This window comes from Thunnus maccoyii, chromosome 12 (genome assembly GCF_910596095.1).
Source record: "Thunnus maccoyii chromosome 12, fThuMac1.1, whole genome shotgun sequence".
Classification (NCBI taxonomy): Eukaryota; Metazoa; Chordata; class Actinopteri; order Scombriformes; family Scombridae; genus Thunnus; species Thunnus maccoyii.
The window spans coordinates 4,228,722-4,247,383 of record NC_056544.1 but is presented as its reverse complement, the minus strand read 5'-3'; the positions used below and the strand labels follow the sequence as shown (position 1 = coordinate 4,247,383).

Sequence of the window (18,662 nt, the reverse complement as noted above, 5' to 3'; positions counted from 1 at the left end):
GCTGGACATGACAAAGAAAGGGGATGGCAGGAGGTGGGGGAGCAAGGACAGGCTACAGTCTATCAAGTAATTCTCCTCTGTCCCACTAAGTTATATGAAGTTGTTCTGGAATAATAGTCATCAGTCGGGATGGATGATAAAAATTAAGTACATTTTAAGATGAAAATCAAATTAGTTATTGTTTCTGTGTTGTTTGATTATTCTACATATATGGAAACAATTGTAATAAAAGGAGTAATATCAAATCAGTGCTTATGTAATTATTTCCCATTTATACAGTATGTACTGTATGTCGGGGAATCAACACGTGATGGGACCTAATATACTGTATGCTGCGTAACATCACTAATTAGGCTTTCATCTTGTCATCTTTTGGGATGTTACACATGATTCAGAATACGTATATTGATGGCTATCTGTTGCTTAGAGGAGCGATTCATTTTACTTTATAATGATTTATGTCTTATTCATAACAGACATGTTTCATCTTAGACTTAGCCTCTGCCCTTAAACTAAATAAGGGTGGCTAGCAGGTAACAACAATTTATGTGACATCAAACATCTCGAGATCTAAAGTTCAATAATATTCTGTCAAGTGATAGGGTGTGAAATACATTTCAAGAGGGAGAATAAAGAGCTGCAGCTGTTGTCTATAGAGAGACAAGACAAGGCCAAGGTCACAGCTGTGAGATCCCTTCTATTATCACTCACCACTGTTCACAGTTAGGTCTATACACTGACTCCAACCCTGTCCACTTGGCATTGTTTCCTTTTCTTTATCATCAATAGAAATATTCAGAGACTGTAGGCCATCCAACTCAAGTTCACATGACATGAATTAGTGGCTTAACATAAGGAGGTGGACCTTAACACTTTTAAATGGCCTGGAACTGTGCTAAACTTTCTCTACTTAGAGAACAAATAGGCTTTGGAGATGATCTCATTTCAAAATCTCATTTTATCGTGAGTCAAAAGCACTTACACTTGATACCCAATACAAATTGGCAGCGAGACATGTGAAATAGCTGAAAACCATAAATCTGTAGGAACTGTCACTGATAGTATGCCCTTTTAGGATGTCAATACAAGTGTTATCCACAGTACATTCAATTCATGCAAAAGCTAGGCAGTTGGATGTGTGTAGGGATATAATATAGGTTATTGTAGGGAGTGTTCTAACTTTTGGTTTGTGCCTTGGCATTCTGTATTATCAGCAAATCGTACACAAAACAACAAAAAAGTCCTGAACAAGGCTGACACTAAATGTAATCACTAGTACAAACAGATCCCTGAGGTCATTTATACTAACTAGCATTGTACATTTGAATTAGCTATAGTTTTGATGTATCAAATCAGTGCACTACACAGGTTTTAGTGTAACCAAATGTGTGATTATGCTGTGACTCTACATTTATGTTGGGTCTATTCATATGTATATTTTTACCTAAATGTCTTGTGTCTGTGGTGTCCTTGTATTTGAAGTTTCTCAGATATGGTCTTGTATTCAAACATTATCTTAATTGAAATCATTATTATGATGGCCTCTTACTGAACATTAGAAGAAAGAATGCAGCAGTACTGTAAGTATAATAAAAGTACAAACTTTTTATGATGAAGTTAGTGGCTGTGCGTGCAAAGTCCTCATCTTCTTTTAGGTTGTATAATTATTCATATGACATATAAAAGGCTTATTTTTACCTTGATTTACTTTTTAAGGAGCAGATCAGTTTAAAACAAAATTCGTCAAACAACAGAACGAAAGTTATCAAAACTTGTCAAAACCTGTTGTTTTCTACTTGTCGAAGATAAAGGGAAGACTAATTAACTCCTGGTAATGTTTTTAATTGTAATTAAATTAATTAATTTAAGAAAAAATGTGTGTGTGGCACTGTAAATTGTATTTTTTTAAAATCAGATGGTTGGTTTTGTTTAAGTAATCTTTTTCATTGTATTTTCACCTCTCTTTGAATGTTCAAAATAAATTCAGATGAAAAATCTAGATGTGCAACGTTTAATTGTGCTCTAAAACAAATTCATATCACTGTGACCCGTACTTCAGACCTGTACAAAAGGTACCTGCTGTGAGTGCCCTTGGCCTGCTTCTGTTGACACGCCATTGTTTTCTTCTCTTTATCCTTGAGCACAAAGATAACTTGTGAAATTCCTGCTGGCTGCCTTTGGGGGCTTGATGGTACAGAGGACAGTTTGGGGACAGCTTGTGACGTAGATAGTCAGGACAGCTTTTTATTTTTTCTTTGATCAGCAGTGACAGGTGATAAGCCCACGAGAAAACAAGTAATGTACTGTATGTACTACAGTATATGTAGCGTTATGTTGGATACTATATCATTTATATGCAAGAATATTCAATCTGAATCTGTATTCAGACCAAATTTTAAAAATTGCATGCAACTACTCAAGTGTGTCTTACTATGAAGGACACTGAGGCAAGTCAACCTGAAACTAGCATTACTGATGGCAACCAGTACCTTTCTGAAACATGTAAATTGATTTTCTTGACATGATAATTAAAACCCAGGTATACTGAAATCTTACAAAGTATTTTCACCAGTAATGTTACCAAACCTCAGCTGTCTTCTTTTCTATCACATCACATCCTACCAGGCCCTGTCCTTGCTTGCCTTCACTCCAGAATTCTCGTCTCCTTTGCTTATCCCTCTGTCTATTCCAGGCTCTAGTGGAGCACTCAGCCATCCATTAAAGGTCTCATTCCCAGCTGTCCACAGTCCTTGTATCTCTGACTTTTATGATCACATGAACACACAAGGGAAGGTGTGAGGCACCTTGCCTCACTTAAGTTTGAAACTGGAGCCAGCAAAGCTATTGTTAGTATTTGTTCTGTGTTGTTGTGAAAGGTTACTTCTAAGGGGGTTCTGAGTTCTGGCAGAGACTCACTGGAGTTGATTGTTCTCTTGCCTTGTCTTCTCCCCACTCATTCAGACTGTGGACTTCTGTGTGGACTCATATCTTGAGTCCTGCTTTTCTTCTGATGAAGCAATGACCAAGACTGGGTGAATAAAAAGGTACTTTTTACTTTCTTGGATTAATAAATGAGAATCTATTTAAAACACTGCTGATGTGGATAACTGTTAGAGATACAATCTTGTCATAATGTAGTCTTACTATCAATATCTTATTTTGATTGATGAAATGGTGTTGCTTTGATTCACCAGGCATCTTTTGGAGGACTCTACCTCTTAATACGCCAAGTCCAGATTATTTTCTGTCAGTCAGACATCTTTGTCAAGTCTGCCTCTTCTCTGTGTTACAAATGGCCCTCCCTCCTCTGGCTTGAAAAGAGGATGCTCGTTGCTAGAGAAAGACTGACCTCCACTACTGATATGAAGGTTAGTAGTTTCAACTTATCCTAGTTCAGATCTTTTTAGTCTGCAGTCTCATCAAAAGTGAAGGAAATATTATGAGCTACATTTATGTAAAAAAGTAAAAGTTGGGTCACCACTGGAGGATGATCAATTTACTGTGTCCAAAAGAGATTTGATATGCGTATGTGGTCATTTTTCAGTTTGGACTGCCTTGCGTAAGAATAATATAACAATACTAAATTGAATTTGTCATTAGTTCACACTACAGCTTTTTTTTACAATACTATTTTAGCTATTTTAAAGAGATACTTAGCTGTGGTGTTTCTGTACATCTCATAGCTCACTTGTCAATCAGTGTGTCCACTACTAGGCATGTTTCTCATGCTACCCAGATCTCCTTCTAATAATCCTAAACATGCCATATATGCAAAAACAGCTGCAAACTCAAAATGTGCAGTGGCGCATTCTCCTCAGACATTTTTGCAGTTTCTTAGTTGATGGACTCCTGTCACCAAATTTATTACTGAAATTGTGAAATTTTCCTCAGTTGTGCTAACAAGCAGACTCTACTTAGTCAGTTTTTTCAGTAAAGGATTGAGGTGTTAAATTCTCCTTATCACATTGTCACTTGTGAGGCTTCTTAATTCACTTTCTCCAGTAACCTTGAAATTCATTGTGTTTATTTGGAATTGCTATGTTGCAAGAATGACTACGTTAATACATAATACTTGAATTCCAAATAAAAACACCTTACTAATTATTTTTCAGTTGTGTCCAATTATCAGGATTAAAATAGCATGACAGGTGTTATCAGTAGGTAGGGTTACATTGTTCTTTAGCAACTACCTTATTAACCAAACTAAAATAAGATGTACCAGTGCCCTCTGCTGATCATCTGACTGAGTGACTTTTAAACATCAGAAGAATGAGTTCTACAGACTTTACTTGGCTAATGATAACAGATATAGTGAGTCAAAATATATTCACTATAGTTGTGAATTCTATACACCTGGTCAGATTTTGGCCAAAACCAGACTAGGGGATTTTTATAAAACTTCTCTTAAGTTAAGAAACAAATACCTTTCAGCCACAAATTATTTAGAAAGCTTACAAAAAAAAAGAATCATGTAATGAAAATAGCCAATGCTGAAATCTAAACTGAATGGACAATGTATCACGTTGTTGTCAAATAGACAGTTTAATTTAAAAGCAACAGCCAGTTGCAGTCGCTTATCAATCTCTGACACAAACATTAAATGACATTCTTGCAATTTTCAGGACTATGGAGGACCAAACCTGGTTTATTTGAAACAAGGTAAAATTAAATATGTGAATGAATAAATAGATTAATTTAAAATATACTTTACGTGTAGACCACCTTTTTCTGGTTCTTTCTTATCAGGACTTTTCCTTCAGCCGAATTTTCAGTATAAGTATTCATTTTCTTTCAACATGCAATTGAATAGGTTTTACAGTTTTGTTGTGTTGTGTTTTTTAATTTGTTTTTGTTATTATTTTTTAGCCAACTACAATTTGTTATTGTCCAATGATATAACAACTGACTTTTTTTTACATAATATCTAACACACACACGCACACACACATGTACACACACATAATTAGAATTATTGAATTTATTGGGTGTTAGAAACTCACGTAGATGATGACACATTGAACAGTTAACTCTGAATCATCACCAACCTATAAGAGTATGAGTGGTATAACCATAATTTGCATATTGTAAAAAAAATAGCTCATGTTGCTGAAGGAAAATACATTTCTTAAAATAAAATTCCTTCGATGACAGTAAAACATACATGCGGAAAATTATATTTTTAGACTTTTTCTTTGTGACTGTTTGTTGTTTATTTTCTCTATGTTTTTATACAAGCTTAACCATTTATTTTATTCCTCAGTTTATTATAAAAAGTAATTCATTTCTTTCATTTATTCTAGAATCAAGTCAAGTTTAGAACCATGTGAGCCTTTGTCAATGAAAAGTCAAGAAACTGCTTCAGATGCACAATCAATTTATTCTACTGAACAAAAAACATCATTAAGGAGACACTATTACACAGGCAACAGGTGTCTCAAAAACAATCTTTCTTGAGAGAACTTCACTCTTCATCAAATCCCTTCTGGAAAAAGAAAGAAAATAAAAGAAAAATATTAAGTAGGTAAAAAATAGTTATTTTAATTTCATATTATATGGTCATTCAGAGGGGTGAGCTAAATGTGCTGTAGTAAGCATATTTGACAGTAACGATGACAATAGTGTTTTCCAGTTGTGGCAACAGCAAGTTGTTCAAGGCAGTCTGGAATTTTTGGGGTGAGCTGCCAACATGGCTGCTATAAGGGTTCTTAAATGCTAGACTTGCCCATTTTGAAATGTATGTGCAGTATCTGTTTACCAACCTTTGGCCCCGCATCACGGCTCTTGGCACGTAGCTTGTTGACCTGGCTCTCAGCGATGTCGGCTCTTTCTTCAGCTTCATCAAGCTCATGTTGAAGCTTACGGAACTTGCCCAGATGAGAATTGGCCTGTTCCTCCTGTTAAAGGTAAATTAAAGAAATACAATTACTCACTGAATGGGGAAACCACATGAAGACTTCAATTGAAAGATTTCCACACTTGGAAATGGCTGTTTGCCTGTTCCTCCTGTAGACACACAATATCTTTATCAGTGCCTGATGAAAAATACTGTTATGAAGTCATTTCACCAAGACTTGATGAAATGTTATTTTTGGCAATATTTACCAGCTCTGTCACCTGGCTTTTACTTTATTGAGCAAGAAATGGGCATGGTATGAAATATGCACACAGGTGCTGTTGGCTTGGACAGCTTTTATGCTTTTTTTTCCTTTAATAGTTTCCCTAAAATACTGAGAGTGCTTACAGCCTCCTCTGCGTTTCTCTTGTAGGATTTGACTTTCAGCTGTAGCTTGTCTACCAGATCTTGCAGACGGGAAAGATTCTTACGATCCTCTTCTGTCTGAAAACAAAAAAAGAACAAAATAATTGCAATTTTGAATAGAAATTACACTCTCAGTGCTCCACCGTTTCTTCAATGAATTGAAACTTACTTGATAGGTCAACTCTTTGATTCGTCTCTCATATTTTCGTACTCCTTTGACAGCTTCGCTGGACTTTCTTTGTTCAAGCTCTACTTCACTTTCCAGTTCTCTGATCTGTTGGAGACAAGTCATAAAGATTGGGCTGGTTATATTAAATGTTTTGGGGTAGACTTTTTGATTACAGTTCTAATATGTTCAATATGTGAAATTATGATGATTTAGTGTTTTTGATTTGATTTTTCATTTGATTTCTCTTATATGATTGATACTCACCCTGGACTCAAGCTTCTGCACTTGCTTCTTGCCTCCCTTCATGGCAATCTGTTCAGCTTCATCCAGACGGTGCTGCAGGTCTTTGATGGTTTGCTCCATGTTCTTCTTCATACGCTCCAGGTGAGCACTGGTGTCCTGCTCTTTCTTCAGCTCCTCTGCCATCATGGCAGCATCAGTAATGGCCTTCTTGGCCTTCTCTTCAGCATTTCTGCACTCCTGCAATGCATCTTCTACTTCTGTCTGAAACTGGGCTGTATCAGACTCCAGTTTCTTCTTTTGGTTTAGCAAACTTGTGTTCTGGGTGAATGCAAAATTTTATCAGCGAATTGTTCAGTAAATTGAAAATAATAGAAAAGAACTGTGCCAAATGCAATGACTGCATCTTACCTGTGAGTGCAGTAGCTGCACCCTCTCACTAACATCCAGCAGCTCTTGCTCAGCAAGTTTGCGACCTCTCTCAGTTTGTTCAAGACCAGACCTGAGTTCCTCCACCTCAGCCTGAAGCAGATTGTTGCGTCTCTCAACAATTGCAATGTTTTCCTTCAAATCATCAGTGGCTCGAAGAGAGTCATCAAGCTGGAGCTGGGCATCCTGGAAGAGTGTGGCGTTTAGTATGAAGCAGGTCAAATCAAGTGATGACCTAATACAGTATGTCATAGGTGTTATTTTATTTGAAATAAAATACATACCTTAAGATGTGTATGAACAGATTTAAGTTGTTTCTGGGCCTCGGCTGCCTGCCTGTTGGCCTGGCTTAGCTGGATCTCCATCTCATTGAGGTCTCCCTCCATCTTCTTTTTCAAACGGAGGGCCTCATTCCTGCTGCGAGTCTCTGCCTCAAGAGAGCTCTGAAGAGTATCCACAATTCGCTGTTGGTTTCTCTTTGCTTGCTCCATCTCTTCATCTTTCTCGGCCAGCTTTCGCTCAATGTCAGCCTTCACCTGATTGAACTCTAGCTGGGCTCTAAGAATCTTTCCTTCCTCATGTTCCAAAGAGGCCTAGAAAGACAAAAAGAATCTCACATAGATTATTTTTAATGGGATTTTACTTGTTGCAGATTAAGTGCATTAAGGTGCTTGAGGTCCTTCATCAGAAGGCAAAACATACCTCTGCCTCTTCCAGAGCTGTTTGAATGTCAGACTTCTCCTGTTCCAACTGCTTTCGAATCTTCTCAAGCTCATGAATACTCTTTCCACCCTCACCAATTTGTTCAGTGAGGTCAGATATTTCCTCTATGGGTCAAAATGTAACAAACTGTTAATGTATTATCATAAGAAAATAATTCATAGAAGGTTTTTAACAATTAATTTGTCTGACCTTGTAAGTTCTTGTTCTCTCTCTTCATGGTCTCCAGATGATCAATAGATTCCTCATAGGAGTTCTTCAGTTTGAAGAGCTCAGTGCTCAGAGACCTGGCTTCCTTCTGAGAGCTCTCCAGCTCTGTTTGAGACTCCTCATACTTCTGTTTCCATTCTGCCAAGACCTGCGAAATAGTTCACGTTTTAGATAAATGATTTACCTTATACCTGCAGTAAAATAATAGGTAATGAATGTAAACCTTGTCAAAGTTTCTTTGCTTCTTGTCCAGAGCAGCAGCAGCAGCATTAGACCTCTCCACATCCACCATGAGATCTTCAATCTCATTCTGCAGTCTGTGTTTGGTCTTCTCCAGAGAAGAACATTTAGCATTCACTGCTTCAACTGCCTCCTCAGCCTCCTGCAGACGCTGAGCCAGCTTCTTTCTGGATTAGGATTTTATTCAGGATTAATTGCTTTTTAATTTTCAGTGTTGTTCGCATTAAAATATATTTTACTTACTTGGCCTCCTCCAGTTCCTCGGTCCTCTGGATGGCATCAGTTTCATACTTAGTTCTCCACTGAGCCACCTCAGAGTTGGCCTTGGACATGCTGCGCTGCAGTTCAGCCTTGGCCTCCTGCTCCTCCTCATACTGCTCCCTGAGCAGGTCACAGTCATGGCGAGCAGACTGCACTGCATGTGCTAATGCATTCTTGGCCTGAAATGAGAGTATACCTTCCAGCATCTTTATGTACCAACATCTGAACCAAAGAAGTTCTCACTGGTATTTGGTTGCTACCTTGACTTCCTCCTCCAGTTGTCTTTTAAGGTCTTCAATTTGTTGAGTGTAGGACTGTTTTCCTCTGGTGAGTTGAGACACTAGGGAATCCTTTTCCTCAAGCTGCCTTGCAAGTTCACCTAATTTTGAGAAAAGAATAAAATGAGTACTTCATGACACACCAAACAAACACACTTTTCAGATCAAATGCATACCATTCTCAGTCTGAAGCTTTGCCTTCTGCATGGTGAAGTCATTAATGGTACGCTGTCCCTCATCTGCTTTTGTTTTATATTCATTCATTTGGTCTTCCAGAGACCTGGTCATTTTCTCCAAATTATTCTGAAAAGCATTAACAATGGCACATAAAGAACTTGAGAGGGGTCACATTTGTTAAAGTCTTACAAAGAAAGTTTTAATAACAAAATCAGTAGACCAACATATAATACATAAAAGTACTTTACCTTAGACTTCACAAGCTGTTCCATATTGGAGACCACATCATCCAGTTCCAGTCTGAGCTCACTCTTCTCCTTCTCCAGTTTCTGCTTGACTCTCTGCAGGTTGTCAATCTGCTCCCCCAGGTCAGCAACAGTGTCAGCTTGTTTCTTCCTCAGTGTAGCAGCAGTGGCTTCATGCTGCAGAGTGGACTCTTCAAGGTCTCTGCGGAGTTTCTGGAACTCAGCCTCCCTCTTCTTGTTCATCTCAATCTGGGCAGCTGTTGCTCCACCAGCCTCCTCCAGCCTCTCGCTGATCTCCTCCAGCTCTCTTGCCAAGTCTGCTCTCTGCTTTTCCACCTTAGCTCTGGCAGCTCGCTCTGCCTCAAGCTCTTCCTCCAGCTCCTCGATGCGGGCCTAGACCAAAATTAAAGTAAAACTTTATTGTTGCTCTAAATTGTGGTCTTAAAATGTTATATTCATGCACTAGCTTACTCAATTTACTTAATCCCATTTAAATTATTACCTGCAACTCCTTCAATTTTTTCTGGAGCTGTGCATTCATCGACTGTTCATCCTCTAGTTTGCCATTGGTTTGGCTAATTTCAAAATCTTTCCTGTGGATAAAAAAAACGTAAAATGTACCCGCTGACGAATAGTTAAAATCTGATTGTGTTTTTAAAAGTGTTCTTTTCATATTACTTTTTCAGCTTCTCTTCAAGTTGCTGCTTGTCATTTTCGAGGTCCATGATACTCTCTTGGGATAACTTCAGGTCTCCTTCAAGCTTCCGCTTTGCTCTCTCAAGGTCCATACGCACTTTCTTCTCTTGCTCTAGGGACCCTTCAAGCTGTGGGTGGTCATAAATAACTTTATTTTTCAAATGTCATTTACCTTTTGTTACATGCATATCCACCTGATTTTGTAAATTCTTACATCATCCACTTGCTGCTCCAGCTTAGCCTTGGCCTTGGTCAGAGTGTTGACTTTGTCTTCTTCACTCTGCAGGTCATCTAGCGTTTGCTGATGAGCCTCCTGTAAGGCTTTCTTTTCCTTGGTCAACTTTGCAATTATTTCCTCCAAAGCAGCCATTTCCTCAGTCAGGTTTTTTACCTATTGCCAGAAGACATTTTTATCAAAGACTTAAACATGGATGTTATTTGGGACACACAGAGTAATTTTAAGTGTTTTGCAGTACCTTGTTTTCAGTGGCATGCTTCTCTTTTTCCACTTTAGCCAGAGTCAACTCTAAGTCATCTATGTCTTTCTTCAGCTCAGAGCACTCGTCCTCCAGCTTCCTCTTCTTAGCAGTGAGTTCAGCATTCATCTCCTCTTCATCCTCCAGTCTTTCTGTCACCTCTTTGAGTTTTGCCTCTAGCTGAATCTTGCTCTTGATCAGGCCCTCGCATCTTTCTTCTGCGTCACACAGATTATCTTGTTCCTGTTATTAAAAACATAAAGCATGCCATACAGTATAAGCAGTCTTATAATATTAGTAATATTTATTGCAATGCTGAAAGGTACAGTTTGAAACATACAGTTTGAACTTGGAGCTGCAGGTCATTCTTCTCTTGGAGAAGAGAGACCATTTTCTCCTCTAGTTCCTTCCTACGAGCTTCAGACTTTGCATAAGCTTCTTTCAACTTCAGGAATTCTTCCTTCATGTTGGCCATCTCCTTCTCAGTCTCTGCTGATTTCAGCAAAGGTTTGATCTTGAAGTACATCTTCATCCAGGGCCAATTTTTGACCCCCATGAAGGCACGGACGTTCCACTGGATCACAAGTAGTGCATCCCTGTGGATTCATAAAGATATCATAATGTTGCAGAGCAATACAAGTACTTTTTTTCTGGACGTAACTTCTGTGTTAATTAATCCATTTTCTGAATTGTATTAGTTAATGCAAATTAATCTATACTCAGTATGTGCACTTTTTCAGTTTTCAGTTTGGGAATATGAAAGGTCGACTTTAAATCCGATTGATGGATCAATACATAGCTTTGAATAATTCACTTAACTTAATTTGTGTCTACTTCATGAATTTCTGTTCTCCCAAGTAGCATAGCTTGTCAGAATATAGTGAAAAATCAATGAAAAAGAGGCATCATGTAAAATTTCCCTTCATATGAGTTGTCTTTTTCATTCTTCTGCTCAGATACCTATGCCTATTGCTTTGGAATTGGATATTCAGTATGGTTCAGTTAATTTAAGAGTGTTCTTACCTGCGTTCCACAATCTTTTGGAATTCAATTCTTGCCAGAACACCTCGTGACCTTGCCTGGATCCTGGTGATGATGAGAGCTAAACGGTCATCTCGCATCTCTTCTAGCAGACCGAGGAGCCCAGCTTTGAAGAACACCTGATTTTTGCAAACACATGAGATCACAAGCAGCAAGCACAAGATTCCCACAGTGGGTGCCATACAGCCATATTTCTGCATGTTATCAAATAGAACTTCATACTGTGAATGAAAGCAGGAGTAGCTGTCATGTCTGTAGTTAAAAAATTGTGGTCATAGAATACCACAATACCAACATCAGCAACAAGTTAAAAACCCTGCACAGTTCCTGATCACACAGAGGTAAAAATATTTGTACTTAATGGTATTTATGCCAAATAATTTTTATACTTACCTTGGTGTGCCCCAGTTTGTACTGGTTATGGTCTATATCCAAGGAGCCCAAAAGCTTCTCTGAAGCTTTCTTGTTATCGATGAACTGTCCCTCAGGGATAGAACTTGGGTTCAAAATGCGGTATCTTTGCAATGAAGATAAAAGATCAGTCAAACTTTATTTCATAATATATAATGATATAAAACTACCAAAATATGGCCAGCTAAATAACTGTATCACTAAATGCTTGGTAGAATGTATCAATGGCTGAAAAAATTAAATAAAAATCTGAATGGATAAGTAGAGAAATATAACAAACGCATACAGGGCATGAATTCATAACTGAATGGTTTGATGAGTGTTTTGACACCAGTCAATGTTTGCTGGAAATTAGTGACACCTACAGGCAGGCTGAGGTACTGTACTTTTAAGGTTTTAGCCACTGTGACGTCATCCATTGGTTTGTGGATTCACATTTTGAAGCCTAGAGTTTGGCATCTTGACCATTGCCATCTTTAATTTTTTTGAAGCCAGAAGCGAGCCATATTTGTACAAGAGGATGGCACTGACCCTAACGCTAGCTGGTAGCTTGGTTCGCACGGTGCATTTACCACAATAATTATATTGATTATAATACATCCAGTATTATAAGAGCTGGATACCGGACTAAAAATGGTGCCCTATAGGAATTGCTCGGCTGGCACATATGCCAAAAAAAGTTTATAGCTTCTGGATCTGCTTCTGCGTTGTGTGGCCCACTGAATATGCGCAATAGTGTTTCCCCAACCGGCCCCGTCTGCAAGTTCCTGCTCGGCCCATAGACTTAACATTGTAATGACAGCACAGATTTTTAAATCACTTGGTGCTCCCCAACACATCATCAAAACACTAAATCAGGGAATATTTTCTGGTCGAATAGTCTATTCCTCCAGCAGAGTAATAGACTTGGAGAATCTACAGCAAGTCACCTTGAAGCTCTGGCAGCAATTTGTGGTTGCCCAATGTGTTACTAAGAGATTTGATGTTATTTGATGTTTTTCTTTTAATACGTCACCCATCTGTATATCTGACAGATACCTCTGTTTGAAATCTCCATAGAGGATTCTGTTGGGGAAGCCCTTTCTGCAGATCCGGATGCCTTCCAGCACACCATTACAGCGCAGCTGGTGCATCACCAGAGGGTTCTCCATGGCCCCAGGAGTCTTGGTCTCATTGGGGATGATGCAGCGCACAAAGTGAGGGTGAGTAGACCTCAAGTTGGTCATCAGCTTGTTCAGGTTCTCCTGTGAGATCACCACAGAGGACAGAATTGATTACCAATTACCTTCATCATTAACTGTACCATTACAAATATAAACAACATACTGCCATTTAGTCACGGACTACTTGAAGATACTGTTTTAAATCTGACAAGAACCTCTCAATTAGCTAATTTAACACAAACTGTAAATGACATTGATCTTACCCTATGTAAGGCTGATACAGTTTGGAATGATGAACCTTTCTTCTTGGTGCCACCTTTGCCCTTGCCACCAGACTCTTGAGCTGAATAGAATATGTATCATTAGACTTTTAAAAAATATATTGAATGTATGTTTTTTAGCTATGGCTCTTGGGATGGCAATGTTGGTATGTTGGTCCACCTTGTTGGTTCATTTATATAGCACATTTAATTCCAGGTGAAAGCACAATGTGCTTCACAGAGCGTGAGCTACAACTGAAGTTGCAGCCACAAAAACTATGTATGAATCCCACTGACTTTGGTGACCACCTGACTTTTCATCTAGCACCACCACTAGGTCAAAGTTTTGCTTTGTCCACTGAAATATATTAATGTCTATTAAATGGACTGGCACAATATCTTGTACAGACATTCGTGGTCCCCAGAGAATGAGTTCTAATGACTTTTCCTGTAGTGCCATCATAAGGTTCACATGTGTTGTTTTAAGGCAAATTAAATCTTGTTAAATTATAAAGGTGGCATACAATAGAACAAATAATGGGGGGCACAAATTTTGCTCTTCCACATAATATATTGATAAACCTTTATAATCATTTGACTCTAGGACTACGATGCTTGTTCCTTGTTAAATACAAACCTGAGTCAGCTCCAGCATAATTTGCAAAGAGGAGTGAGAGCAGCTTAAGATTAGATTTCTGGTACAGTGCAACAACAGTCTCATTCAGAGGATCCTTGTTTTTCACCAGCCAGTTGTTGATATTATAATCAACAGTTCCAGCGTAGTGACCCAGGGCAAAATGAGCCTCTGGTTTCCCTTTGACAATTCTAGGCTTCCCGAAGTTTCCGGATTTTCCCAGGTGGTTGTCATAGAGTTTAGCTTTAAAGGTGGCATCACTGGCTTTGGGGAACATGCACTCCTCTTCAAGGATGGACATGATACCCATGGGCTGAAAAAAATATTACAGTATTAAGACAAAAGTACTGTTTAAAAGTGGAATAAACAATGCAGTAACTTACTTAAAAGACAGATGTCCTGATACTCACCTTTTCAATCAGGTCAATACAGGCCTGCAAGTCCATACCAAAATCTATGAAAGTCCATTCAATGCCCTCTTTCTTGTACTCTTCCTGCTCCAGTACAAACATGTGGTGGTTGAAAAATTGTTGCAGTTTTTCATTGGTGAAGTTGATGCACAGCTGCTCAAAGGTGTTGAACTGTAATGACATGGTCCACAGTATGACCAGACTTGAACATTTCTCCTTAAGCCAAAGACTAATTCATAAAGATTAGGTATTATTTACAAACGCACATCAAAGATCTCAAATCCAGCGATGTCCAGTACACCAATGAAATACTGGCGAGGCTGCTTGGTGTCCAGGGATTGGTTAATACGGACTACCATCCACAGAAACATCTTCTCATACACTGACTTAGACAGTGCACCAATAGCATAGTAGACCTAACAAGGAAATGCATTAAAAGACCTGAGTAAGTATTTCAGGATTTTATTTTGGAATTGAACTAAAAAGTCATGCTGTATACTCTTACCTGAGCAACATTTTGTCCCTTGGTGACCCACTCATTTCCTACTTTGACTCTTGGATGACAGAGACCTTTGATGAGGTCAGCAGAGTTCAGGCCCATCAGATAAGCTGCTTTGTCAGCATCTGACGAAGTGAAGATATACATGAGTCATATAAACAAAAAATGTCTCTGCTCTCAGCTTTTTTCTGTCAGGGTGCAACATGACACGCTTTACTTTGCTCTCAGGTTTTAATTTGGAATTTGTTGTGACCATTGAAATTATTTTGGGCAAACTTTGTGAATAATACAGGATTTGATTGACGTGGATAAGCTCTTTTTGATACAGTCCCAGTTTATGACTTGCAATGGCTCCAAGGGATTATTTTTTACATTAAAATCTTGCTTAGTGCAGCTTTAAAACAGGTTCAGATTCAGTTGGTGTAGGGGCTCAGCTGTCACGTGGTGTGCAAGAGTCTGAATTGCACGGACACAGCTGCTCTCATGATGTCAATCTCATTCATTTGTATTTGTTTATATCTTTAGTCTCAATGTAGCAAATGCAAAATGTCAAACAAAACCCTTAATACCAAAAGCAAGAACTGAAAAAAATCCTTGCTCCGTTGTAACTATGTGATATAGTATACTGATATGTAAAAACACAGATGGTTGAAATTTTTATCTGATCAAATTATTATTAAATAATAATTATAATAATACACTTCCACATATTATATAACTCTCTCACCTTCAGTGCCATCAGCCTCTGCCTGCTCTTCTCGCTGCTTCTGCTTAAACTTCATGTTACCATAATGCATGATGGCGCCAGTCAACTTGTAAATACTGTTCTTCTCTTCCTGAGTGAAGCCCAGCACATCGAAGGCATCCTGAATGAAATCAAAAAATGTAATTCTGGTATTTCCTTATTTTGTTATAAATTGATGTATGGCTAAAACTTGTTTGCTGTTGTGAATCGAAGATTCAGCTCACATCAGTGGCCATCAGCTCTTCAGAATCATTGATTGAGGACACTGTTGTCTCTCCTTGAGAGATGAAAGCGTAGTCGTAGGGATTGTTGGTGATAAGCAGCATTTCTAAAAGGATATTTCACAAAAAGATAAATATTTATTTTGTATTACAACACATTATACTCTAATAACCATATATCATATGTACTGTATATTGCACACTTACCAAGAAGTTCAGGCTTTTGCTGAGACAAGATCTGGTAGAAAATGTGGTAGTCCCTCTCAGCTTTGAGCTGATAAGTCACACGGGACTTTTCCAGAAGGTCTGTTAGAGATGTAATATATGTTAGGTTATTATGTTCCAGCATGGAACTATTTGCTGTATAGGTGTAGGTTTAGCTACAATTACGAAACAAAATTGTTGGCGCTTCTGCAATTTAATGTCGAACATTTTGTTTTACATAGGTGGCACATTGACTCAGTGGTTACAACAATAATCTCCTGTGTTTTGCAAAGGCCTCTCTGTATTGAGTCTGTTTGTTCTCCCTGTATCTGTGTGGGTTTCTTGGGTCGCTCAGATTCCCTACCGCAGTCCAAAGACATGTCGGTTAGGAAAACTGGCGACTCACAATTTCCTACTAGTTTGAATGTGAGGGTAAATTTGTGTGTTTGCTCAATATGTGTGTTAGCCCTCTGGGAGACTGGCATCTCATCCACGATTTACCCTGCCTCTCATGCTGAGATTGGCTCCAGCACCACACAACCCTACAAAGGATAAATGGCTTTGAAATTGGGTGTGTGGATGGATTTAGCCTTACTTACAAGTCTCAATATCAGCAGAGGCCAGCTTTCCTCGGTTGTCAAAATGAATTCTGATGAATTTACCCTGAGAGGAAAAGTAATGTTCATTTATATTTCTAATATGAAAAAATGAAGTCCTAGTCAATTAATGATAATCAAGTAGCCTCACTGCAGTCACACAGATACTCACAAATCTGGAGGAGTTGTCATTCCTGATGGTCTTTGCATTACCAAAGGCCTCCAGAGCGGGGTTAGCCTGAATGATTTGATCCTCCAGGGTGCCCTGTTTTTTAAACAAAGACACAACTTCAGGTTTAGTGTCAATTCTGGGAAAGCTTTAAAAGAAAATGTCTGTGACTCACCATTGATCTGACCCAAATTTCCCCCAGGGATCAATAAAGTTTTTCTGATTCTGATATTTTGGTTGTATAATATTCAGAAATACATATGTAATATAAACCTTCTTTTCAGCAGCTGCATCTTTCTTCCCAGTCGTTGGAGCAGCAATGCTGGCAAAGTACTGAATGACACGCTTGGTGTTGACAGTCTTTCCAGCACCAGATTCTCCGCTGAGTAGAGGAGATATAAAAAGTCTTAGTTCAAGACTTTTAAGCCTTATATATTGAAGAGATTTTTATTGGCTATGTAACTTACGTGATAAGGATTGACTGGTTTTCTCTGTCTGTTGAGAGAAATGATCAAAATATCAGTAACAGATGACATGACTTCACAATTGAATATTAAAAAAATGAAGGCTAAAATAGATTATGTACCTGACAACATGTACTGGTAGGCATTGTCAGAGATGGAGAAGATATGAGGAGGAGCTTCACTCCTCTTCTTTCCTCTGTAGGCAACAACCACCTCTTGGTTGTAGACTGGCAGCCACTTGTAGGGGTTGACAGTCACACAGAACAGCCCAGAATAGGTCTGCCATATTAAGAGAGGGATAGAGGATAATGGTTTCAGATGCTGAGATGTCTATCAACGAAGCAAAGTTACACATTAGTAAATTGTCTTACGTAGATCATCCATGCTGCATAACGCTCTTTGAGGTTAAACAGCACAGCTGGCTCATGGAGGAAGGTGAACATCGCCATGTCTTCAATTTTATCAAACTTTGGCGGGTTCTGAGGGTGTACATCACACTCCTTCACTGTCACAGTCTACAAAAGAAAATAATACATTTTAAAGCTAACCAAACACCTCTCTTGAAATGTGTAGATCACTGCTCTTCTGCTGAATCTAAATAATTATTTTACCTTTCCAAATTCAGTCTCTGCAGTGACTTTGTCACCATCACGACTACTGATGGTTGCTTTGACATACTCAACCTCAGGGTCAGGAACAAAGCACTCCTTCTTCATATCAAATGGACGAGTTTGGGCCTCCAGACGCTCCTTGTCTGACTTTCTCAGAAAAGGGGCAGCAGGCCCAAACTCTTTCATGGCAGCATCACCCATTTTTCAACCTGTTAACAGATTTACAAATTCAGAATAATTATAAATTATTTGCAACAGGACTTGTGTCACAACTTTTCATTCATTACATTAGTCGTCAAAATAAGGTAGATAGTATTTATTAGGATTTTCATATAGGGGTGGTCAGAATTTGTTGACATAAAGGCCTTGTCTAACTTTAAAAAAATATCTACAGTGATGCGTTATTTATCTAAATATTGTAGTTTTGGTAATTGCTGAGGTACAGATGAAAGAAATGCTCAAATTAAATAACGTACTGAGCCACAGTTTAGTACAAATTTTTAAAGTACTATCTATGCACACTGTTTCTTTAGAATGCAAATGACCTCGATCTGTTAATCATGTATCGACGATTAAATTTCAACAGCTGTACATAAACACAAACAACATTTTGGTTCTGACTGAATTTTTGGTTGAAGTGTTGTCCTTTGACTTTTCAGAAAGTATCACAAGTGGCCTTTACCTAAGGTTGGTTGGATTCCAAAGGAGACCAAAGTCAATCAGAATCTTGTGACTGTATTCAAACTAGATAACAAAGCAAAAAATTATTCCATTACTACTACCATAATATCACCATCTGTTCCCACCAGCAAAGAACATCATACACAGATTAAG

The 18,662-nt window shown here is 38.4% G+C and overlaps 1 protein-coding gene and 1 long non-coding RNA gene across 3 annotated transcripts in view; one reads left to right on the top strand and one right to left on the bottom strand.

Moving 5' to 3' along the window:
- LOC121908043 overlaps nucleotides 1-18,662 on the top strand; it is a 41,775-nt gene that overhangs the window by 17,932 nt on the left and 5,181 nt on the right. The window contains exons 5-7 of one of the 2 annotated variants that reach the window (XR_006099166.1): nucleotides 2,962-3,044; nucleotides 3,321-3,368; nucleotides 12,912-13,054. This is a non-coding gene — a long non-coding RNA (uncharacterized LOC121908043). Of the gene's footprint in view, nucleotides 1-2,961; nucleotides 3,045-3,194; nucleotides 3,369-12,911; nucleotides 13,055-18,662 lie in introns of both variants that reach the window. The other variant, XR_006099165.1, reaches the window with a different exon arrangement.
- LOC121908040 (myosin-7-like) lies at nucleotides 5,408-18,029 on the bottom strand. The gene is made up of 37 exons (XM_042427721.1): nucleotides 17,829-18,029; nucleotides 17,589-17,732; nucleotides 17,340-17,496; nucleotides 17,221-17,248; nucleotides 17,027-17,135; nucleotides 16,757-16,849; nucleotides 16,588-16,651; nucleotides 15,992-16,090; nucleotides 15,788-15,891; nucleotides 15,546-15,684; nucleotides 14,825-14,943; nucleotides 14,586-14,735; nucleotides 14,320-14,490; nucleotides 13,913-14,222; nucleotides 13,279-13,358; nucleotides 12,891-13,096; nucleotides 11,835-11,958; nucleotides 11,424-11,560; nucleotides 10,741-10,996; nucleotides 10,401-10,643; nucleotides 10,139-10,315; nucleotides 9,907-10,052; nucleotides 9,731-9,821; nucleotides 9,232-9,621; nucleotides 8,983-9,109; nucleotides 8,789-8,907; nucleotides 8,511-8,707; nucleotides 8,251-8,434; nucleotides 8,010-8,175; nucleotides 7,800-7,924; nucleotides 7,382-7,690; nucleotides 7,080-7,283; nucleotides 6,693-6,989; nucleotides 6,429-6,533; nucleotides 6,242-6,337; nucleotides 5,760-5,894; nucleotides 5,408-5,482 (listed from the first exon to the last, which is right to left on the bottom strand). Exons 1-37 carry the CDS (start codon nucleotides 18,027-18,029, stop codon nucleotides 5,462-5,464), a joined length of 5,823 nt encoding a protein of 1,940 aa, XP_042283655.1. The 3' UTR covers nucleotides 5,408-5,461.